The sequence below is a fragment of the Sapajus apella genome, unplaced genomic scaffold (genome assembly GCF_009761245.1).
Source record: "Sapajus apella isolate SASKATOON/1434 unplaced genomic scaffold, GSC_monkey_1.0 scaffold44, whole genome shotgun sequence".
Lineage (NCBI taxonomy): Eukaryota > Metazoa > Chordata > Mammalia > Primates > Cebidae > Sapajus > Sapajus apella.
Genome location: NW_022436984.1, coordinates 17,806,049 through 17,828,496, shown reverse-complemented (window position 1 = coordinate 17,828,496; position 22,448 = coordinate 17,806,049). Strand labels below are relative to the sequence as shown.

Genomic DNA, 22,448 nt, shown 5'->3' with positions numbered 1-22,448 from the left:
ATAAAGCTGCATTGTTAAGCAAAAGATATTACCTAAATTCAGATAATAGTTAGCTGTTCTGAAATTTTCTTTGAGAAAAAAAGTATGAGTACTATTTTTACATTTAAAATGGTCATATTTCACTAACAGCTCACTATCTTAAGAAAGAGGAATGTTCTATACAAAAAACATAAAAAGTGCACAGCTCCTACGATGGTATGCTGTTTAACTCAGTGACATAAAGGTATTCTTGGCTGATTTCTTTCATCACATGAAATTAATTACAAGATTTATAAGAAATATTGAAGTGATTTTCTCAGTGGACAAATCTATCACCACTTAATCAGAGGCTTAGATTGAAAAGGCAACATATTCTATAATATTGTAATACTGCATCAAACAAAAACACTAGTGTTAATGTATATTAGCATCAAGAAAAATATGTTCTGGGTTTATCCTATAGTGAAAGTAAAGAAGCAGGGAATGGTTAGGAAAAAAAAAAAAAGCACCGGAAACAAAGCAAAGAAAGAGGAAAGAAATAGCCCCACTATTGAAGTAACTGAGGTCAAAATGGAAACAAAAATACAAGGGACAGTACTGCAGTGTCCAGTGTTCTTTCTGACCTACATTCTCTCTCTTTCTTTCTCTCTCTCTCCCTCTCTCTCTCTCTCTCTCACACACACACACACACACACACACACACAAACACACAACCCTCCAAAGTGTAAAAACTGTGGTATTGCATTTAGTAGGTGCACCTTATAAAAGGCTTATTCTGCAGCTAACAATGGTGTTTCTCATATATATATATGCATACATTTAGTGTATAATAAATATTAGTGAGAAGAAAACAACTATAAATTCACTTTGTAAAACACTAAATATATTTCTATAGAGTGAATGTATAACTTACAAACATTTCCTGTGTTGTCAAAGCTGGTAAGAACATCTTCAACATTCAAGGATCCACTATTATGCCTAGAAAGGAGTAAAGCATTTGCTTTAATGATTCTGAAATGTTAACATTTTTAGTTTTTAAAAAAGCTGAAACTGAGACTGTATATTATGATACACATTTCCAATAGCAATAAATTCTTCCATGCTATATTTTAAGAACATTTTCTGCCCACTAGAGGGAGAAGGAAAAGATATAACAGTATGGTCCTCAGAATATTTAACATAATGACTTTTTAAATAATTAATCTACATCTTAAAAACAAATAATATTTACTTGTTGTATTTTCATTATATAAAGGGAAGTTCTTAACCTTTCTAAAGCCAAAAAACTCGTAGAGTACATTTAAAGAATCTTCAAGTTGAAAAATAATCACCTCCTAGAACCACACTCAATAATACATAAATTTACTCTATAATGGCAAAAAAAAAAAAAAAATCAGAACTTCAGTTACAAAGAACGAGCCAACCTTCAGGTCTGCATATTCCATGTCCAGGCAGTCATGAATGTCAGTGAGCAAAGTTTTTGTATCTTCTATCCACTAATCTTAATTCTAACCCCTTTAATTCTAATCCTTCTTCACTTAACAACTCTTTTAAATATTTGACTTGACACTGATATTTTATTAATACCTATGAAAAATATTATTTGTTATATATAAATAGACCCAATTGTGCAATTGTCATAGAGTTTGAGTTTCTTGGGGGGGAAAAAAAATTAGTGCTAATCTATCTACAATCCTCTACATTCTCTCCCATATAACTTACAGCTGAAGCTCTTCAGAATGTTATAAAAGTTTATAATAATCATTAATAATTTCTAAAAGTTTACTTCATCAACATTCACTTTGTCATTTAAAACTTGTCATAAATGATATGTTATGGACTGAAGTGTACCTCCCACTTCCCCCAAATTCTTACGCTGAAGCCCTAACACTCTACCTCAAAGGTGACTATATTTAGAGATAGGGCTTTTAAAGGTAATTTAGTTAAAATAAGGTCATTCAGCTGGGCCTTAATGTAATGTGACTGGTTTCCTTATAAGAAGAGGAGGTATTGAGAATCTCACTCCCATCCCCCACAGCAGCCACAGCAAGACCCATCCAAGAAGAGTCTGAGCTCAGACACAACTAGCCCTGCCCCCACCTGATGGTCCTACCCACCCTGGTAGCTGAAGACAAAGGACATATACTCTTGGGAGATCTAGGGCCCCACTCACCACCAGTCTCTCTCCATATTACTACAGTTGATGCTCTCTGGAAAGCACCACCTCCCAGCAGGAGGCCAATGGGCACAAAAAAAGAGCATTAAACCACCGAAGCTAAGAACCCTCATGGAGTCCATTGCACCCCCCTGCCCCACCACCCCACCAGAACAGGCTATGGTATCCACAGCTGAGAGACCCATAGATGGTTCACATCACTGGACTCTGTGCAGACAACCCCCAGTAGCCAGGAGCCAGGCAGACTCATTGGGTGGCTAGACCCAGAGGAGAGACGACAATCACGGCAGTTCCACTCCTAGGAAACCACATCCATAGGAAAAGCGGGAGAGTACTACATCAAGAGAACACCCAGTGGGACAAAAGAATCTGAACAACAGACTTCAGCCCTAGACCTTCCCTCTGACAGAGCCTATCCAAAGGAGAAGGAACCAGAAAACCAACTCTGGTAATACGACTGAACAAGGCTCTTTAACACCACCTAAAAATCACACTAGTTCACCAGTAATGAAACCAAACCAAGAAGTCCCTGATTTGCCTGAAAAAGAATTCAGGAGGTTAGTTATTAAGCTAATGAGGAAGGCACCAGGGAAAGGCAAAGCCCAATTGCAAAGAAATTAAAAAAAAAAAAAAAATACAAGAAGTGAAGGGAGAAATATTCAAGGAAATAGATAGTTTAAAGAAAAAACAATCAAAACGTCAGGAAACGTAGCACACACTTTTAGAAATGTGAAATGCTCTGGAAAGTCTCAGCAATAGAACTGAACAAGTATAAGAAAGAAATTCCAAGCTCAAAAACACGATCTTCAAATTAAACCAATCCAACAAAGACAAAGAGAAAAAGAAGAAGAAAATATGAACAAAGCCTCCAAGAAGTCTGAGATTATGTTAAACGACCAAACTGAAGACTAATCAGTGTTCCTGAGGAAGAAGATAATTATAAAAGCATAGAAAACATATTTGGGGGAATAATCAAGGAAAAGTTCCCTGGCCTTGCTGTAGACATCCAAATACAAGAGGGTCAAAGAACATCTGAGTAATTCATTGCAAAAGGATCATCACCTAGGCACACTGTCATTAGATTATCCAAAGTTAAGATGAGGAAAGAGTCTTAAGAGCTGTGAGGCAAAAGCACCAGGTAACCTAAAAAGAAAAAACCTGTCAGGGAAGTCGTGGCCATGGCAGATTGAGGAGGCATGGCCTTAGGCTCTGGTGTCTCCCAGTCTGCTACGCCCTGAGGCCTCAGCAGGGACATCCTGCATCGTCTCGGGGCAAGATCGAGAATGGGGGCGTGGCTTCTTCCTCCGATAGTAACCGTGACCGGAGGGAGCACCTCCAGCAGCTGGCCCTGGTGACCATGGACATCAACAAGGACCCGTACTTGATGAAAAACCACCTGGGCTCCTACTAATGCAAGCTCTGCCTGATGCTTCCCAACAGCGAGGGGAACTACCTGGCACATACTCAGGGGAAGAAGTACTACACCAACCGGCCGGCAAGCAGCCAAGGCGGCCAAGGAGGCCCCCGCCCAGCCTGCGGCTGAGAAGGTCAAGGTGGAGGTGGAGAAGTTTGTGAACATCGGCCACCCAGGCGACAAAGTGACCAAGTAGAGGGACTTGCAGATGGGCCAGCAGAGCCTCCTCTTCCAGGTCGATCACCCTGAGATCGCCGAGGGCATCAGGCCGTGCCACTACTTCGAGTCTGCTTATGAGTAGAAGATCGATCCCCCTACTTGCGCTGGCAGTACCTGCTGATGGCCCCTGAGTCCTATGAGACCATTGCCTTCAAGGCGCTCCAAGGTGCGGAGGAGAGAGATTGACAAGGCGGAGGGCAAGTTCTGGACGCACTGGAACCGAGATACCAAGCAATTTTTCCTCCAGTTCCACTTTAAGATGGAGAAACCCCAGGCTCAACCTAGCCTCCCCATCCGCCCGCCTGGGGTGAGGCGGCCTTCACCCCCACTGACAAACGGTCTGCCCCCTCAGCCACCGCCGCCTGAGCCTTTGCCACCACCCCTGCCAGGAGGCCTGCCTCTGCCACCCATGGCCCCCACCGGGCCTGCACCCTCTGGGCCACTGGGACCACCCCAGCTGCCCCCGCCAGCTCCAGGGGTCCAGCCCCTGGCCCCAGTGGTGCATCCCCCCGCATCTGGGGGTCCATCCCCCTGCATCTGGGATCCATCCCCCAGCTCCTGGGGTTCACCCTCCAGCTCCTGGCATCCATTCCCCAGCCCCTATGGTCCACCCACCAACCTCTGGGGTCCACCCCCCAGCTCCCGGGGTCCACCCTCAAGCCCCTGGGGTTCACCCACCAGCCCCTAGAGTCCACCCACCAAGCCATGGGGTTCCCCCACCAGCCCCAGTGGTCCACCCTCCCCCATCAGTGGGGGTTCACCCCCAGACCCCAGGGGTACACCCAGCAGCCCCAGGGATGCACCCTCAGGCACCAGGAGTCCACCCCCAATCTCCCAGGGTCCATCCATCAGCTCCTGGGGTCCACACTCAGCCTCCTGGAGTTCGCCTTTCAAATCCTGGGGTACACCCCCTAACTCCCATGCCCCCAATGCTGAGGCCCCCACTCCCCTCTGGAGGCCAAGGGAACATACCTCCCCCTCCCCCAACCGAGAAGCTGCTGGCTTCCCAGCAAGCCCGTCCCAGGTGCTCCTGCCTTTCCCACAGAGAAAAGTCTGCTCTTTTGTACTGTCCCCATTCATTAAACAGCCTCTCCCAGCCAAAAAAAAATAAAAAATAAAAAGAAAGAAAGAAAGAAAAACCTATCAGATCAACAGCAGATTTCTCAGCAGAAACCCTACAAACCAGAGGGATTGGGGCCCTATCTTCGGCCTCCTCAAACAAAACAATTATCAGCCAAGAATTTTGTATCCAGTGAAACTAGGCATCCTATATGTAGACATCATATATGAAGGAAATTACAGTATTTTTCAGACAAATGAATGCTGAGAGAACTCGCCATTACCAAGTCACCCACCACTACAAAAACTGCTAAAAAGACGTCTAAATCTTGAAACAAATCCCAGGAACATATCAAAATAGAACTTCCTTAAAGCATAAATCACACAGGACCTATAAAACAAAAATACAAGCTAAAAAGCAAAAATAAAAAACAACAAAGTACTCAGGCAACAAAGAGCGTAATGAATGCAAGGGTACCTCACTTTTCAATACTAACACTGAATGTAAATGGCCTAATTGTACCACTTAAAAGACACAGAACCACAGAATGGTTAAGAATGGATAAGAACTGACTATGCTGCCTTCAGGAGACTCACCTAACACATAAAGACTCACATAAACTTAAAGGGGTGATAAAAGGCATTTCATACAAATGGACACCAAAGCCTAGCAGGGGTAGCTATTCTTATCAGACAAAACAAATCTTAAAGCAACAGCAGTTAAAAGAGACAAAGAGGAACATTATATAATGGATCACGAGGTCAAGAGATCGAGACCATCCTGGTCAACATGGTGAAACCCCGTCTCTACTAAAAATACAAAAACATTAGCTGGGCATGGTGGCGCATGCCTGTAATCCCAGCTACTCAGGAGGCTGAGGCAGGAGAATTGCCTGAACCCAGGAGGCGGAGGTTGCGGTGAGCCGAGATCGCGCCATTGCACTCCAGCCTGGGTAACAGGATGAAAACTCACTCCGAAAAAAAAAAAAAAAAAAAAAGGCCTTGTCCAACAGGAAAATATCACAATCCTAAACATACATGCACCTAACACTGGAGGTCCCAAATTTATAAAACAATTACTAATACCTAAGAAATGAGATAGACAGCAACACAATAATAGTAGGGGACTTCAATACTCCACTGACAGCACTAGACAGATCATCAAGACAGAAAGTCAACAAAAAAAAAAAAATAGATTTAAACTATACCTTAGAACAAATGGACTTAACAGATATATACAGAACATGTCATCCAAAAACCACAGAATACACATTCTTTTCAATAGCACATGGAACTTTCTCCAAGATAGATCATATGATAGGCCATAAAATGAGCCTCAATAAATTTAAGAAAATTGAAATTATACCAATCACTCTGAGACCACAGTGGAATAAAACTGGAGATCAACTCTAAAAGGAACTTTCAAAACCATGCAAATACATGAAAATTAAATATCCTGCTCCTAAATAAGCAATGGGTCAAAAATGAAATCAAGGTGGAAATTAAAAAATTATTTGAGGTGAATGATAATAATGACACAACCTATCAAAACCTCTGGTATACAGCAAAGGTAGTGTTAAGAGGAAAGTTCATAGCCCTTAATGCCTACATCAAAAATACTGAAAGATCACAAACTGACATTCTAAGGTCATACCTCAAGGAACTAGAGAAACAAGAACAAACAAAACCCAAACCTAGCCGAAGACAGAAAATAGCCAAGATCAGAGCAGAAGTAAATGAAACTGAAACAACAATAACAAAAAAAAATACAAAAGATAAATGAAACAAAAAGCTGGTTCATTAAAAAGATAAGTAAAACTGATAGACCATTAGCAAGATTAACCAAGAAAAGACGAGAGAAAATCCAAATAATCTCACCAAGAAACAAAACAGGAGATATTGCAACTAACGCCACTGAAATACAAAAGATCATTCAAGGCTACTATGAATACCTTTATACACATAAACTAGTAAATCTAGAAAGGACAGATAAGTTCCTGGAAAAATACAACCCTCCTAGCTTAAATCACGAAGAATCAGATACCCTGAACAGACCAAAAACAAGCAGTGAGATTCAAATGGTAGTTTAAAAATTACCAACAAAAAAAGTCAAGGACCAGATGGATTCGCAGCAGAATTCTACCAGATATTCAAAGAATTGGTACCAATCCTTTCAACCCTATGCCACAAGATAAAGAAAGAAGAAACCATTCCTAATTCATTCTATGAAGCCCACATCCCTCTAATAACCAAAACAAGGGAAGGATGTAGCCAAAAAAAAAAAAGAAAACTACAGGCCAATATCCTTGATGAACATAGATGTTAAAATCCTTAACAAAATACTCATTAACTGAATCCAACAACATATTAAAAAGATAATCCGCCATGATAAAGCAGGTTTCATACCAGGGATGCAGGAGTAGTTTAACATACACAGTCAATAAATGTGATACACCACATAAACAGAATTAAAAATTAAAATCACATAATCATCTCAATAGATGCAGAAAAAGCATTCAACAAAATCCAGCATCTCTTTATGATTAAAACTCTCAGCAAAATCGGCATACAAGGGACATACCTTACTGTAATAAAAGTCATCTATGACAAACCCACAGCCAACATAATACTGAATGGGGAAAAGCTGAAAGCACTCCCTCTGACAACAAGAACAAGATAAGGATGCCCATTCTTACAGCTCTTCTTCAACATAGTACTGGAAGTCCTAGCCAGAGCAATCAGGCAAGAGAAAGAAAGGACATCCAAATCAGTAAAGAGGAAGTCAAGCTGTCACTGTTTGCTAAGGATATGATCGTTTACCTTGAAAAATCCTAAAGACTCCTCCAGAAAGTTCCTAGAACTGATAAAAGAATGCAGCAAAGTTTCTGAATACAAGATTAATGTACACAAATCAGTAGCTCTTCTATATACCAACAGCAACCAAGTGGAGAATCAAATCAAGAACTCAACCCTTTTTAGAACAGCTGCAAAAAAATAAAATAAAATACTCAGGAATATACCTAACCAAGGAGTCAAAAGACCTCTACAAGGAAAACTACAAAACACAGCTGAAAGAAATCACAGATGACACAAACAATTGGAAACACATCCCATACTCATGGATGGGTAGAATCAATATTGTGAAAATGACCATACTGCCAAAAGCAATCTAAATTCAATTCAATCCCCATCAAAATACCACCATCATTCTTCACAGTATTAGAAAAAAAATTCTAAAATTTATATGGAATCAAAAAAGAGCTTGCATAGCCAAAGCAAGACTAAGCAAAAAGAACAAATCTGGAGGCATCACACTACCTGATTTCAAACTATAAGTCCACAGTCACCGAAACAGCATTGTACTGGTATAAAAATAAGCACATAGCCCAATGGAACCAAATAGAGAACCCAGAAATAAACCCAAATACTTAGAGCAAACTGATCTTCGACAAAGTAAACAAAAATATAAAGTGGGGAAAAAACACTCTTTTCAACAAATGGTGCTGGGATAATTGACTAGCTATATGCAGGAGAATGAAACTGGATCCTCATCTCACCTTATACAAAAATCAACTCAGGACAGATTAAGAACAAATCTAAGACCTGAAACTATAAAAATTCTAGAAGAATTGGAAAAACCCTCCTAGACATTGGTTTAGCCAAGGGTTTCACGACCAAGAACCCAAAAGCAAATGCAAGAGAAACAAAGATAAATAGCCGTGACCTAATTAAACTAAGGAACTTTTGCACAGCAAAGGAACAGTCAGCAGAGTAAACAGACAACCCACAGAGGGGGAGAAAATCTTCACAATCTATACATCTGACAAAGGACTAATATCCAGAATCTACAACAAACTCAAACAAATCAGTAAGAAAAAAAACAAACGATCCCCTCAAAAAGCGGGCCAAGGGCATGAATAGGTAATTCTCAAAAGAAGATATACAAACAGCCAACAAATATATGAAAAAATGTTCAACATCACTAATGATTAGGGAAATGCATATCAAAATCACAATGTGATACCAACTTACTTCTGCAAGAATGGCCTTAGTCAAAAAATCAAAAAACAGTAGATGTTGGCGTGGATGAGGTGATCAGGGAGCACTTCTACACTGCTGGTGGGAATGTAAACTATGAAAAATAGTGTGTAGATTCCTTAAAGAACTAAAAGTAGAACTACCATTTGATCCAGCAATCCCACTACAGGGTATCTACCCAGAGGAAAATAAGTCATTATACAAAAAAAACACCTGCACACACGTTTATAGCAGCACAATTCACAATTGCAAAATCATGGAACCAACTCAAATGTCCATCAGTCAATGAGTAGATAAAGAAACTGTGGTATATATATACGATGGAATACTACCCAGCTGTAAGGAGGAATGAACTAACAGCATTTGCAGTGACCTGGATGAGACTGGAGACTATTATTCTAAGTGAAGTAATTCAGGAATGGAAAACCAAACATCACATATTCTCACAGATACCTAGGAACTAAGCTATGAGGATGCAAAAGCATAACAATGATACAATGGACTTTGGGGACTTGGGGAGAAGAATGGGAGGGGGACAAGGAACAAAAGACTAAAAATATAGTATAGTGTATATTGCTCGGGTGACGAGTGCACCGAAACCTCACAAGGCACCACTAAAGAACTTACTCATGTAATCAAATATGACCGATACCCCAATAACTTATGAAAAAAATAATTTAAATTTAAAATTTAAAAAAAGGGGCCGGATGCAGTGGCTCATGCCTGTAATCCAAGCATTTTGGGAGGCCAAGGCAGGCAGATCATGAGGTCAGGAGTTTGAGACCTGCCTGGCCAATACGGTAAAACTTGTCTCTAATAAAAATGCAAAAATTAGCTGGGTGTGGGGGTGAACGAGACTCCATCTCAAAAAAATTAATTAATTTTTAAAAATTATCAACTGAAAAAAAAAAAAAAAAAAAAGAGGAGGCAGTACACACAGAAACAACAGAAGCATGCAATGCACAGAGGAATAGCCTCTGAAAAGGCAGAGTGAGGGCGACCATCTGCAAGCCAAAGGGAGAGACCTCAGAAGAAATCAAACCTGCCAACACCTTGATCTCAGACTTCTAGCTCCCAGAGCTGCAAGAAACTAAATTTCTGTTGCGGAAGCCCCCCAGTATGTGGTGTTTTGTTTTGGCAGCACAGCAAACTAAAACACAGTAAGAAAATACATGTAAATTGTATTACCCTTTCCATAAAGATAGAGCTTTTTTTTATTTCTGCCATAGAGGCCCAATTCTTTGACAGGGTGATTAAATCAGATTTAAAAAGTTATTTGCAATCTGACTCACCAAATAAGCACTAGTCCCCAAAGTATCATAATCTAAAAACAAAGTCACCAATCACAGATAAACCAATCACAATAACATAATGATTATCTTCTATGGGCATAAAAGATTCTAGGTATAGATGAGGTTATTTATACTAATATTATGGAAAACTATAGTAAATACTCAGATAAGATGAAAAGGAGCAAAGTATTTAACCTCTAAAATGTAAGATGACTCATGCCTGTAATCCCAGCACATTAGGAGGTCGAGGTAGGGGGATCACCTGAGGCCAGGAGTTCCAGACCAGCCTGGCCAACATGGTGAAACTCCGTCTCTACTAAAAATACAAAAATTACCCGGGTGTAGTGGCAGGCACCTGTAATCCCTGCTATTCGAGAGGCTGAGGCAAGACAATTGCTTGAACCTGGGAGGCGGATGTTGCTGTGAGCAAAGATTGTGCCATTGCACTCCAGCCTGGGTGACAAGAGTGAAACTCCATCTCAAAAAAAAAAAAAAAAAAAAAAAGTAAAATGAAACTATTAAAATTATCAACAATACAGTATAGAAATCCAAAAAAAAGTTTTAAAATAAAAGCAATATATGGTTCCTTCAAGAAAAACTGCTCATAATCCTAACATGGAGAGGTATCATTAGAATTTTGGTACACAGCCTTCAAATGTTATTCTACGTTCACATCTTCCTTTTATTAAAGAACTGAAAGCACTTGTCCACACTGTTTTGCAATTTTTCACTAATTATAACAAATTATGTATTATAAACAGTTTCCTACATCATTAAGTAATATTCCATAACATGATTCTAATGGCTGCCAAGAAGTTCAATGGATGTTTGCACCATAAATTACTGAACCAGAACTTTATGTTGGATTTTAAGATTGTGCTTAATTTTGTGCTATTGTGCACATTGCTGCAGGGAACATTCTTGTGGAAAACATCAAATCTATTTCTGATTGTTTACTTAGGATAAATTGCTAAAAGGGGAATTGTTTTATGGCCTAATTTTAATAAGAATATTCTCTTCCTCTTGTATCTCTCTCTGTCTCATAAATCAGGATGAAATAAACATTCATAATTAAATCTGAAACAAGTAGAAATGACATGCACACATTTTGTAATAATAGTAAAATTTTTTTATTTATTTTTTTACTTGCCCATCCCCAAATTTTTTTTATTTCTAAAAAAACAGATAATAGAAGTGCATGTTTTAAAAGTTAAAAATACTATTCAAAATAAAAAATTTGCTTTTCATACTTATCACTGAAGCAAAACTTGTCATTCCTGAAAGCATTTTTTTTTTTTTTTTTTGAAATGGAGTCTTGCACCGTCACTGGGCTGGAATGCAGTGGTACGATCTCAGCTCACTGCAACCTCCGCCTCCTGGGTTCTAGTGATTCTCCTGTCTCAGCTTCCTGAATAGCTGGGATTACAGGTGCTCGTCACCACACCCAGCTAACTTTTCTATTTTTAGTAGGGATGAGGTTTCACTATGTTGGCCAGGCTGGTCTCAAACTCCTAACTTCGTGATCCACCCACCTCAGCCTCCCAAAGTGCTAGGATTACAGGCACTAGTCACCGGAAAGCATTATTTCTTAAAGCAAAGAAACAGAATGTTTACCCTATGACCTTTTTAAGGGGGTAGGCAGTGGAATAACAGTAAACCTCATCCTATACCACTAAGATATTTATAAAGATAAAATCAAATATCCATGAAATTATCAAGGTTTAGAAACCCTAAAAGATGGCATCTTATGAAAGAATGTTAATAATCACTATTTTCAAAACTATAGGAAGTTAGTTCTAATTATAGGAAAACTGCCATGAATGTCGTATGACAAAGATTCAGTTCAATTACTTCAAGTTCCCTTTCATTTGTTCCAAACTTAAGGACTGTTCTTTTTCACTGAATCATCCATTTTATTCAAGTGTCAACTTTATAAGCTCTTGTCTAGTCTTAGTTTTTCAACTATTTACCTATGTCCTGCCTGAACTCTGTGGTTAGATGGTAATGCCTATAAGAAAAGAAACTTCTCAAACTGGAATTCTTAAAAACTTCAGTCTTAGCATTATACTTGTAATTAATGTTATGTAACAATGACAGTTTTTTGCCAACATATTCATAGTATAAAAAGTTCACTCCATCTTTCTCCTCAACTTCAAAGCTTTATCCCAGATCATTACCTATCACCAGATTCTTCTCCCCAGGGCCAAACAATTTTTTTCACAAGCATCTAAAGCTATCCTAGAACTGAGGAATTTAGAGTTTCTTCTTAAAAAATGGCCTGCTGAGTAAGGACTGAGGAACAAGTCATTGGGGCAGATAATTATTTGAAGAGGGAAAAAGAAAAGCTGCTAAAGGAAAAATCTGAAGCCTAAACATGCCAAGAGGCCGAAATTAGAGGTTTAAAAGCAATGCATGGCTAAATATGACATTAAAATTATAGAAATGAAAAAATAGTTAGACTACATCAAAATTAAAAATTTTGTGCATCAAAGATATTACATATCAATAAAGTGAAAAGAAAATGCACAGACTAGAACATATTTGCAAATATCACATGTATGATAATGTATCCAGAATACATAAAAATAACTCTGACAATAAAAAGAGACAGCTTAATTAAAAACAGGGAAAGACAGGAGTGCAAAAGTCCCATTGGAAAGAAAATATAAATTAAAAAAAAAAAGAATTTGAATAGGCATTTCTCAAAAAAATATATACAAATGGCCAATGAGCACATGAAAAGACGCTCAACATCATTGGACAATAGAGAAATACATATCAAAACCACAGTGAGATAACAGTACATATCCACTATAAAGACTATAATTTTTTTTAAAAAGAAAAAAAATTAACAAGTGCTTCACTGGTAAGCATGGGGAGAAACTGAAACACTAATACATTCCTAGAATATAAAATGGAAAATAGTTGGCTATTCCTCAAAAAGTTAAACATAGAGTTACCATATGACCCAACAATTCCACTCCTAGATACACACCCAAGAGAATTAAAAGCATAGTTCACACAAAAACTTGCACATGAATATTCATAGCGGCATTATTCATAATGGCCAAAAAGTGGAAACAATGCAAATGTTGATCAACTGATGAAAAAATAAACAATATGATATTAGCCATACAGTGGGATATTAGCCATAAAAAAAGGAATAAGGTACTAGTATGTGGTACAATATGGATTGTTGAAAATAAATGCTTATTCTCCGATATCACAAGGAAGTATTAGCACTCAGACAAAAGGTGTCTCAGCAAGGCTATCTTTACTTTCTGCAGAGAGGGCACCACTCACCAGCAGTCTTGCCAGGAGAGTGTAATGAGCAAAGAAAAAGCAGGCGTATTTATATCTAACACATCCAGCCCCTACTGCTGTATCCTAATTCCATTGGCTGGAATTGGACCTCACAGTCTAGGCTATAACGCAACTGGCTGAGAGCTTAAAATTTTCCTAAAGAGGTAAAGGCAGAGGAGAACAAAGGAAAAAGAGGAAGTAGCCTGTGGAATCCTGAAAAAGGCAAAAACACTCCCAAATAAGGAGGAGGAGGAAACTATGATCTAAGGCTTGCCTGGGCTTGTTCAGGTATGCCACGGCAAATATCTAGGTTAAAGTGTAAGAACTAAGAACACTGGATACACTTATTTATTACTTACTCAGGAGTATTAGCAAAGGGTCTAGAGTAAATTAACTTTTGAAGAAGCTGTTATTTATGATGAACTAAGAGAAAAGCTTTAAGAAGAGCTTTTATTTTTATTTTTTACATGGATGAATCTTAAAATTAAAAATATTGTGAAAGAAGACAGGCATAAAGAGCTGCATATTGTAGGATTCTATTTACATAAAGTATCCAGAACAGACAATACATAGAGCCAGAAAGTCAATTACTGGTTGCCAGGACTAGGGGAAGAGGGAGGATGGGGAGTTGCTGCCAATGTATATGGGGTTTCTTTTCAGGGAAATGAAAAATTCTGGAATAGTGGTGAAGGCTATATATTGCAAAAACCACTGAATTGCATACTTTAAAGTGATTAAAATAGTAAATTTTGTTATGTAAATTGTATTGTGAGTAAAAGAAAGTGGATCCAAAATACAAAATAAGCCAGAGAGTGGAATGGGTCCTAAACAGTTGCAGAAGAACAAAGAGGAGAGGTTTTCAGAAGAAAAAGATTTTAAAAACTTAACTCTAGATGCTTTGGAGTTCTTTCAAAAACAAGTAGTTAAAAATTAAAAATTTTTTAAATAAATAGCTAAAGAGATGTTTTCTAGTCTTATATCTATGAGCTTTAGGAAATTATTAGATGGTTTCTATGTGTACTATATTGGAATTTGGAAGATGTTCAAGGGAACATTTCAATGTACTGAAACAGTATATTTATATGTAAGCACAATACATAAAAAATTGTGATGGAATTTAAAACAAATTAGAAAAATAAGTTATAATGGCCCATATCTATGATTTAAGATGCATGAAAATGTGACACAATGGAACTCGGTTTTCTGAAAACTATTGATCATATTTTAAAGGTTCTAAAAACACTGTTTTATTACTAATACTCACCTCTATTGTTAATATCACTACTAACATAAAAACTATGCTTTTAAATATAGATGCAGCATTCATATTTGTCTTAGATGCCAGACTTGCCATCTAAGGTAGCCTTGCCATAGCTCTAAACAGGTACCTATGATATACCACACATACAAGAATAATCTGCCATACATCTAATTTCATAAGCAAACCATCTCATCACTAGTTTTTATTTACTGAACATTCACAAGCTATATAACTAAAATCATGAGGTGAGGGTTTGCTTTGTCTTTTTCTTTCCCTAGAGATGGAATGTATGATCTCGGTGTAGTGCATTTGTTACAACAGAAAGATGCAAGTCAAAGACAAAGCCATTCTTGACTTCTTGCCCATTCTAAGCTCCCAGGACAAGCCAAAATCAAGAGTTCTAGCCTTCTAATTCAGCAATTACCATAGCAACAGTAGTCTTATTCAAACAAAGAAGGACAGTTCAGGCCTCTCAGCTTTTTCTATACCTAAGACATGTATACACTTATAAATGAATAACTCAGGCCCTTCTATGGTTCCAAATATAATGGAAGTAATTTAAAGCTTCCAGAATATGCAAATTCCTGCTGTGCTGAAAGTAAGCTGAAATATGGGGGATAGGAAAAATTTCTTATATCTACACAGCATGCTTTATGTAACAATAGATTATAGTTTATGAGACAGGGAAAAGGAAATTTTAATTAAAGAATTTTAGTATAACATCTCCTGGTATCTCTTAGTTTATATACTTGCATCTATCGAAAAACAAGAGCCTCTTCCATAAAGTTCTAAGAAATCAAGTACCAGAGGCCAGGCATAGTGGCTCATGTCTGTAATCCCAGCACTACCATAGGTCAAGGCAGGCAGATCCCTTGACCCCAGAAGTTCAAAACCATCCTGGGCAACATGGTAAAACCCCATCTCTACAAAACATACAAAAATTGGCTGGGCATGGTGGCATACACCTGTAGTCCTAGCTACCTGGGAGACTGAGGCAGGAGGATTGCTTGAGCCTGGGTGGTCAAGGCTTCAGTGAGCTGTGATCCTGTCACTGCACTCCAGCCTGGGCAATAGAGTGAGACCATCTCAAAAAAGAGAAAGAAAGTACCAGAAAGGCAAGAATATTTTGTCAAGGAACAAGATCCAGGAGTCATACCTTGGATTTTCATTTCATAACTTTCAACACGTAAGTTGAAACAAAGAGTCGACCATCCATAGGTATATAAAACACAACAAACCTTGGGAACTTTGTAAGCTAACTTTTACATTATTCAAACTTTAGCTTCAGATGAAAAGTCACTAAGGAAAAATCTTTATTCCTTCATTTTAAGTATCATCACATAAGGTTGCCAGAAAATAATGGTCAAAGTTTTTATTAAGGACATTGCTTATTTACCTTCTAATAATATAAACAAAATACAACTAGGTATTTTGAATTCACAAATACCTAGGTATTAACTCTCTTGGAGGTATTCATTTCAACCCTAATAAAACTTTAAGGAGACAGAAATTAATGGGTAGCAAAAGTTTAAGATAAACAAAGCTAATAAGTATTGATAACAAGTACTGATCACCCTGCGCGTGTTATCTCTGTTAAGTTGTGGCAGGTGATCTTAGCTGCTAAGAACTGAGAAAGTGAAAGTGGGATTTACCATTATGATTTGTGAGAAGCTTGTTAACAACCCCAGTATCTTTTTTTATTATTTTTGAGACAGAGTCTCACTCTCTCACCCACCCTGGAGTTCAGTGGTGCAATCTCGGCTCACTGCAAACTCCACCTCCCAGGTTCAAGCAATTCTCATGTGTTAGCCACCGAGTAACTGGGATTACTGGTGTGCACCACCATGCCCAGGTAATTTTTTTTATATTTTTAGTAGAGACAGGGTTTCAGCATCTTGGCCAGGCTGGTCTCGAACGCCTAGGCTCAAGTGATCCACCCTTCAAGGCCTCCCAAAGTGCTGAAATTACAGGTATGAGCCAGTGTGTCCAGCCCAACAACTCCAATGCTTAGCCCCTTAATAGAACCTGGAGCGGGCTAGGTGTGGTGGCTCACACCTGTAATACCAGCACTTTGTGAGGCTGAGGCAGGTGGATCACTTGAGATCGGCAGTTCAAAACCAGCCTGGCCAACACGGTGCAACCCCGTCTCTATTAAAAATACAAAAAATTAGCCGGGTGTGGTGGCACATACCTGGAATCTCCGCTACTCAAGAAGCTGAGGCAGGAGAGTCGCTTGAACCCGGGAGGTAAAAGTTGCAGTGAGCCAAGATTGGGATACTGCACTCCATGATGGGAGAAGGATTGAGACTCTATCTCAAAAAAAAAAAAAAAAAAAAAAAAAGAAGCTGGAGCAGATCCACCATATAATATGTACTGACAATCTTTCCTCCAGCTAAAGATTGCAATGGCCTTCTCAGTAGCCTCTGATGATTCTGTCTTACTCTTTCTCACCTTGTGTATTTTCTAGTACCTTTGCCATCTGGGTATCCCCTTCTCCCAGAACTTTCAAATACTTCCAGATCTAGTTGTTTAAAAATCATTTCCAAAAATCACTCCTACCTCTAAACTTCTGTTAAGTGTGAGTATTCTACTCATATTGAAAGTAGTTATGCATGGCCTGGTGAGAGTTCTTAGGCTGGATAGTTAACCTTCCTTATTTATTTTAATAATTTAACTTTAATATATTTTAGCTCCTTGAGCATATTATATTTCTGTTTATAGATATAGAAGGTGCTATGAAATATTTATTGGTTTGATTTTAACACTATTCATCACTTTTTTCAATCATCATTACTGCTGATTAAACAAACTTAAAAAATATAGAGGAAGAAGACAGTACTCTACTTCACTTCAAAACTAATTTGAAACAACTGCTTTGGGCTATTGCAAGTAATCGTAAAAACAAACAAAAACACAAACCCTGGCCAGGCATGGTATCTCATGCCTGTAATCCCTAAAGGGAGTATTGCTCTAGCGCCCAAAGTGGAATGCAGTGGCATGATCATGGCTCGCTGCAGCCTTGAAATCCTGGGCTCTAAGGATTCTTCTGCCTCAGCCTCCTGAGTCCTGTGACCACAAGTACATACCACAACCCCTAGCTAATTTTTAAATTTTTTTGTAGAGACAGGGTCTCCCTATGTTGCCAAGGGTAGTCTTAAACTCCTGGCCTCAAGTGATCCTCTTGCTTCAGCCTCCCAAAGTACTGTTATTTTTGCATTAATGTGGAGGGATACTAACTGGTTTGAAAAAAAAGAAAAAAATCTTGGCAGCCAATGAAGCCAAAATTTTAGCTCAGTCACCTGTCCTTTTTCCAATTCAAGAAAAAAATCTTGGCGGCCAATGAAGCCAAAATTTTAACTCAGTCACCTGTCTTTTTTTCCAATTCAATGTCAAATTTATATAGACATACATTTATTCTTTCAAAAATGAATATATCACAAGAAGATATATAACAAAGAACAATGCTGTTGGAGAGGAGTCCCAGTTTACTCTATAGCCTGGGCTCTGGACAGTACTACATGAGGATCATCTCCACAGGGATATAACCATGACCTACTTTGAAAGATCTCAAGAAGAGAATATTTCACATTCTCACTGGCTAACCCTTACCAGGGCCTTGGAGATGTCAGGAAATTGTTCTTGCTACAATTTATACTTACTGTCTCTTTTCACCACTGGATGTAGAAGATAAGTTTTAGAACTTTATACCTAAAGACGCTTACTGTATCACTCTGTCCTTCCTTGTCTTTAATTTCCATTTCTGCTTCACACAGTTATTGTAAGGATCACTTGAAATGGAATACATCAAAGCACCTAGCTCTGTACCTGACACAGAGTAAACATATACTAGCATATACTACACCTTTCTTTCCTTTCTAACTAGGGACAAAACTGATGATCAGAACTCAAGGCAGTTGGGGTATTCTAATTAGAATCTCATAGTGAATGCACAGGTACACCCAAAAATCTGTAAGTTCATATATTTTATTTGGCATTTTCTTTACTTTTATTTTTGTTTTTGTGTTTTTTGTTTGTTCGTTTGTTTTTGAGGCAGAGTCTTAATCTGTCACCCAGGCTGGAGTGCAGTGGCATAATCACAGCTCACAGCAGGCTCAGTCTCCGGGGCTCAATCAATCTTCTCAGCTCAGCCTCTGGAGTAGCTAAGACTATAGTCACATGCCACCATGCCCAGTTAATTTTTGGATTTTTTTGTAAAGATGGGTTTTGTCATGTTGCCTAGGCTGGTCTTGAACGCCTAGGGCCAAGTGATCTTCCCCCTTGCACTCCTGAAGTGCTGGGATTACAAGCATGAGCCACTGCGACCAGCCAGCATTTTCAGTAATATTATAAAACCAGATTCTAATTGTTCTTTTCTGCCCACCCTAGTCAATTTTTATCCAACTCCCAAATTTTTAACTATTATGATTTCTTTTAAAGCTTAGATATTCTAAACTAAAATAGCTCGAGAAACATATACTATAAATAGATACCCTTTGTGAAAATTTTTTCCTTAAAATTATTCCTAGCCTCACCTAAACCTTATTCAGTCACATTGCCACTTAAAATGTTTTTTGCTCTTCTTACAGTTACTGTAAATGTGCTCCTCCCTCCCTTTCAAAATGTGAAATCCTGTCAGAAAAGGCAGATTTTATAAAATCAAACACCTACAGTAACATTGCAACATGCTAGAATATAACTGTGAGAGAAAATTAATTCAGTAAAATGGTATCTTGTTACTTCAGTCTGCAACTCTCATCTCTTTTCTAATGATTTTAAAAGTCAGAACAGTCCATATGCTTCTTACAATATCAGCGTTTTCCGCTGAATTTTCTCCTTCAGCCTTAAGATTGTTTCGATTCTGAAAGTAATATTAAAAAAGAAAAAAGGAAAAACTACCAAAGCTTGTTTTTTCAGATTACTACTTGAAGGATAGTTTGGAAAAATTCTGTTTTCACTTTCATCCTTCTTTGCCTCAAAACAAACATGGCTTTTTGTCATAATCAAATGGTATGACAGATGTTAAATGAACCCTTTGATTTACAACCACCTTATTTTCAAATGCCACTATATTCCTGAGAATTTTTTTCTTTAGTCTGACAATACAGCAAGAGCCAGTTAAAACAACAGAATTTTCTAAAACAAGTTGTGTAACCTAAGTTCTGATAAAGATTGCCCAGAAACTCAATAGAATAAATAATGAGATTCTTATTAGATTGTCTTTCTTATCCAAGAGAAATCTAGTTTTTACAAATCTTAACTAGAATAATGGTTACCTTAAGGAGATACTGTATTCAGGATAGAAGATGCTTGTATATTGGACCCATGCACCAACCTCCTCTTCAGTTTCCCTTTTTTTGGCTTCTGTTACTGAAAATAGATTAAATGATTCAAATCTTCTTACAGATACATGTCGCAGACAATCATCCAGGTGTTTCTGTTTCAGAACCTTTGAAACAAAACCAAATATTGCAGTCATGTAATATAAACAGTAAGTGTTCAAAACATTCAAAATTTAAATGGGAAGGGGTCTTTCCCTTCCAATAATTAAAGATTAGATAATTCAGACATAATACTCAAATAACTACAAAAGATGAACAAAATATTTTAAAACAATACTTGAAGGCATCAGAGAGCAAAGATAGTGAAGATTTACAAGTATGACATCTTTTTTTTTTTTTTGAGACAGGATTTTACTCTGTCAGCCAGCCTCACTGTCACCCAGCCTGTCACCCAGCTGGGTCCAGGTGATCCTCCTACCTCAGGATCCCTAGTAGTTAGAATTACAAACATGCACCACCACATCTGGCTAATTTTTAAAAATTTTTTGTAGAGTTGGGGTCTCCCTTTGTTACCCAGGCTGGACTCAAACTCCAGACCTCAAGTGATCTCCAGCCCTGGCCTCCCAAAGTGCTGGCATTACAGGTACGAGCCACAGCACCCAGCCCCCAGTCTGATATCTTTAAAAGGAGAAAACCTAGAGAGGTTACTCTGACTTTTCCAACCACTTTTTCTCCTGGGGATATTTGTCAATTCTGAAACAAAGAGCTGAGAAGACAAGCTGCACCTGTAGCAGCCTATGGAGCAAGGAGGGAAAAGCTGAATTTCAAAGCTTACCTAGGAATGGGGAGATATATTATTTCGAGCATGCAAGGTATATATGTTTTAGTGTAATGAATAATTTTGCCAGTATTGCTGAAAGCCAGGTTTTTAAGTGTGGGAAATATAAATTAATAGTAATGTTTGGATCTTATTTGGACCCTGTTCCAAAATAATCAAATTATAAAGAAAAATTATGAAAAAATGAGGAAAATTTGAAAACTGATCAGCTATTTCATGGTATTGTGATTTTTCCTAATGTCATTTTTATAAATTCATAATGAAATATTTAAAGAAAAAATGACATCTGAGATTTGCTTCAAAATAATAGTGGTGGGACATGGGGAGAAGTGAGATTAAACACAGTTGTTCATGAGTTAAAAATTGTTGAAGCTAGGCAGGTACGATGGCTCACATCTATAATCCCAGCACTCTGGGAGGCCAAGGTGGGTGGATCACAAGGTCAGGAGCCTGACCAATATGGTGAAACCCCATGTCTACTAAAAATACAAGAAAATTAGCTGGGCGTGGTGGCGCATGCCTGTAATCCCAGCTACTCAGATGGCTGAGGCAGGAGAATTGCTTGAACGTGGAAGGCAGAGGTTGCACCACTGCATGCCAGCCTAGGCGACAGAGCAAGACTCTGTCTCAAACAAACAAACAAAAAAACCTCAAACAACACTATAGGATAGATACCCATCATGTGAAATAACTACAACACACGGCAGTTAAGCAATTTGCCTGACAGACAGCTCGTAAGAGGTAAAGCCAAAGTTAAAATCCAGGTTGCCTAACTATGGACCCTAAATTTTTAACACCTTTGCTTGCAGAGACTATAAACAGGCATCACCTATCAATTCCAGCTTCCAAGATACCTTTCTATTTTATTTTATTTTATGGTGAAAAGATATACATATATTTAGAATTAGCCAGCTGGACTCAGTTTAGATGATCCCAATTTTGTTGGCAACATCCAAAGCATCGTAATCAGGAGCCAGTCGAACATATGCCTTCTTCTCTCCATCAGGCCGAATCAGGGTGTTGACCTTGGCCACATCAATGTCATAGAGCTTCTTCACAGCCTGTTTGATCTGGTGCTTGTTGGCTTTAACATCCACAATGAACACAAGTGTGTTGTCTTCTATCTTCCTCATGGCAGACTCAGTGGTCAGCGGAAACTTGATGATGGCATAGTGGTCCAGTTTGTTTCTCCTGGGGGCGCTCTTCCGAGGATATTCGGGCTGCCTCCGGAGTCGCAGTGTCTTGGGCTGCCAGAAGGTGGGTGACGTGCGGATCTTCTTTTTTTTTTGGACACCTTTCAACACTGCCTTCTTGGCCTTTAAAGCCTTCGCTTTGGCTTCGGCTTTAGGAGGGAGCAGGAGCTTTCTTCTTCGCTTTCGGCGCCATCTTGTGAAAAGGGTCCGATACCTTGCTATTTTACATAGCTGAAAAGCTAGAAACTATATATCCCTGAATCCTTAGCAGCCAGAGTTTCAGATGTGATTTTGGTTTAAACATCAGCCGCACTAACATGAGCTTTGAAAGAAGGAAAGATGGTGTTAACTATAATTCACCAACTTGTGTTGGTTAGAATAGTTGTAAAAATATTTG

The 22,448-nt window shown here is 38.4% G+C and overlaps 1 protein-coding gene and 1 pseudogene across 1 annotated transcript in view; one reads left to right on the top strand and one right to left on the bottom strand.

Annotated features, from left to right (window-relative positions):
• Window positions 1-22,448, bottom strand: part of CAMKMT (calmodulin-lysine N-methyltransferase) — a 403,007-nt gene that overhangs the window by 372,347 nt on the left and 8,212 nt on the right. Inside the window, exons 2-3 of the mRNA XM_032239534.1 lie at window positions 20,015-20,187; window positions 893-957 (exon numbers count right to left, since the gene is read on the bottom strand). Of these exons, the coding sequence (XP_032095425.1) occupies window positions 893-957; window positions 20,015-20,187 (238 nt within the window). The remainder of the gene's footprint in view (window positions 1-892; window positions 958-20,014; window positions 20,188-22,448) is intronic.
• On the top strand, window positions 1,079-4,953 carry LOC116566721 (annotated as a pseudogene).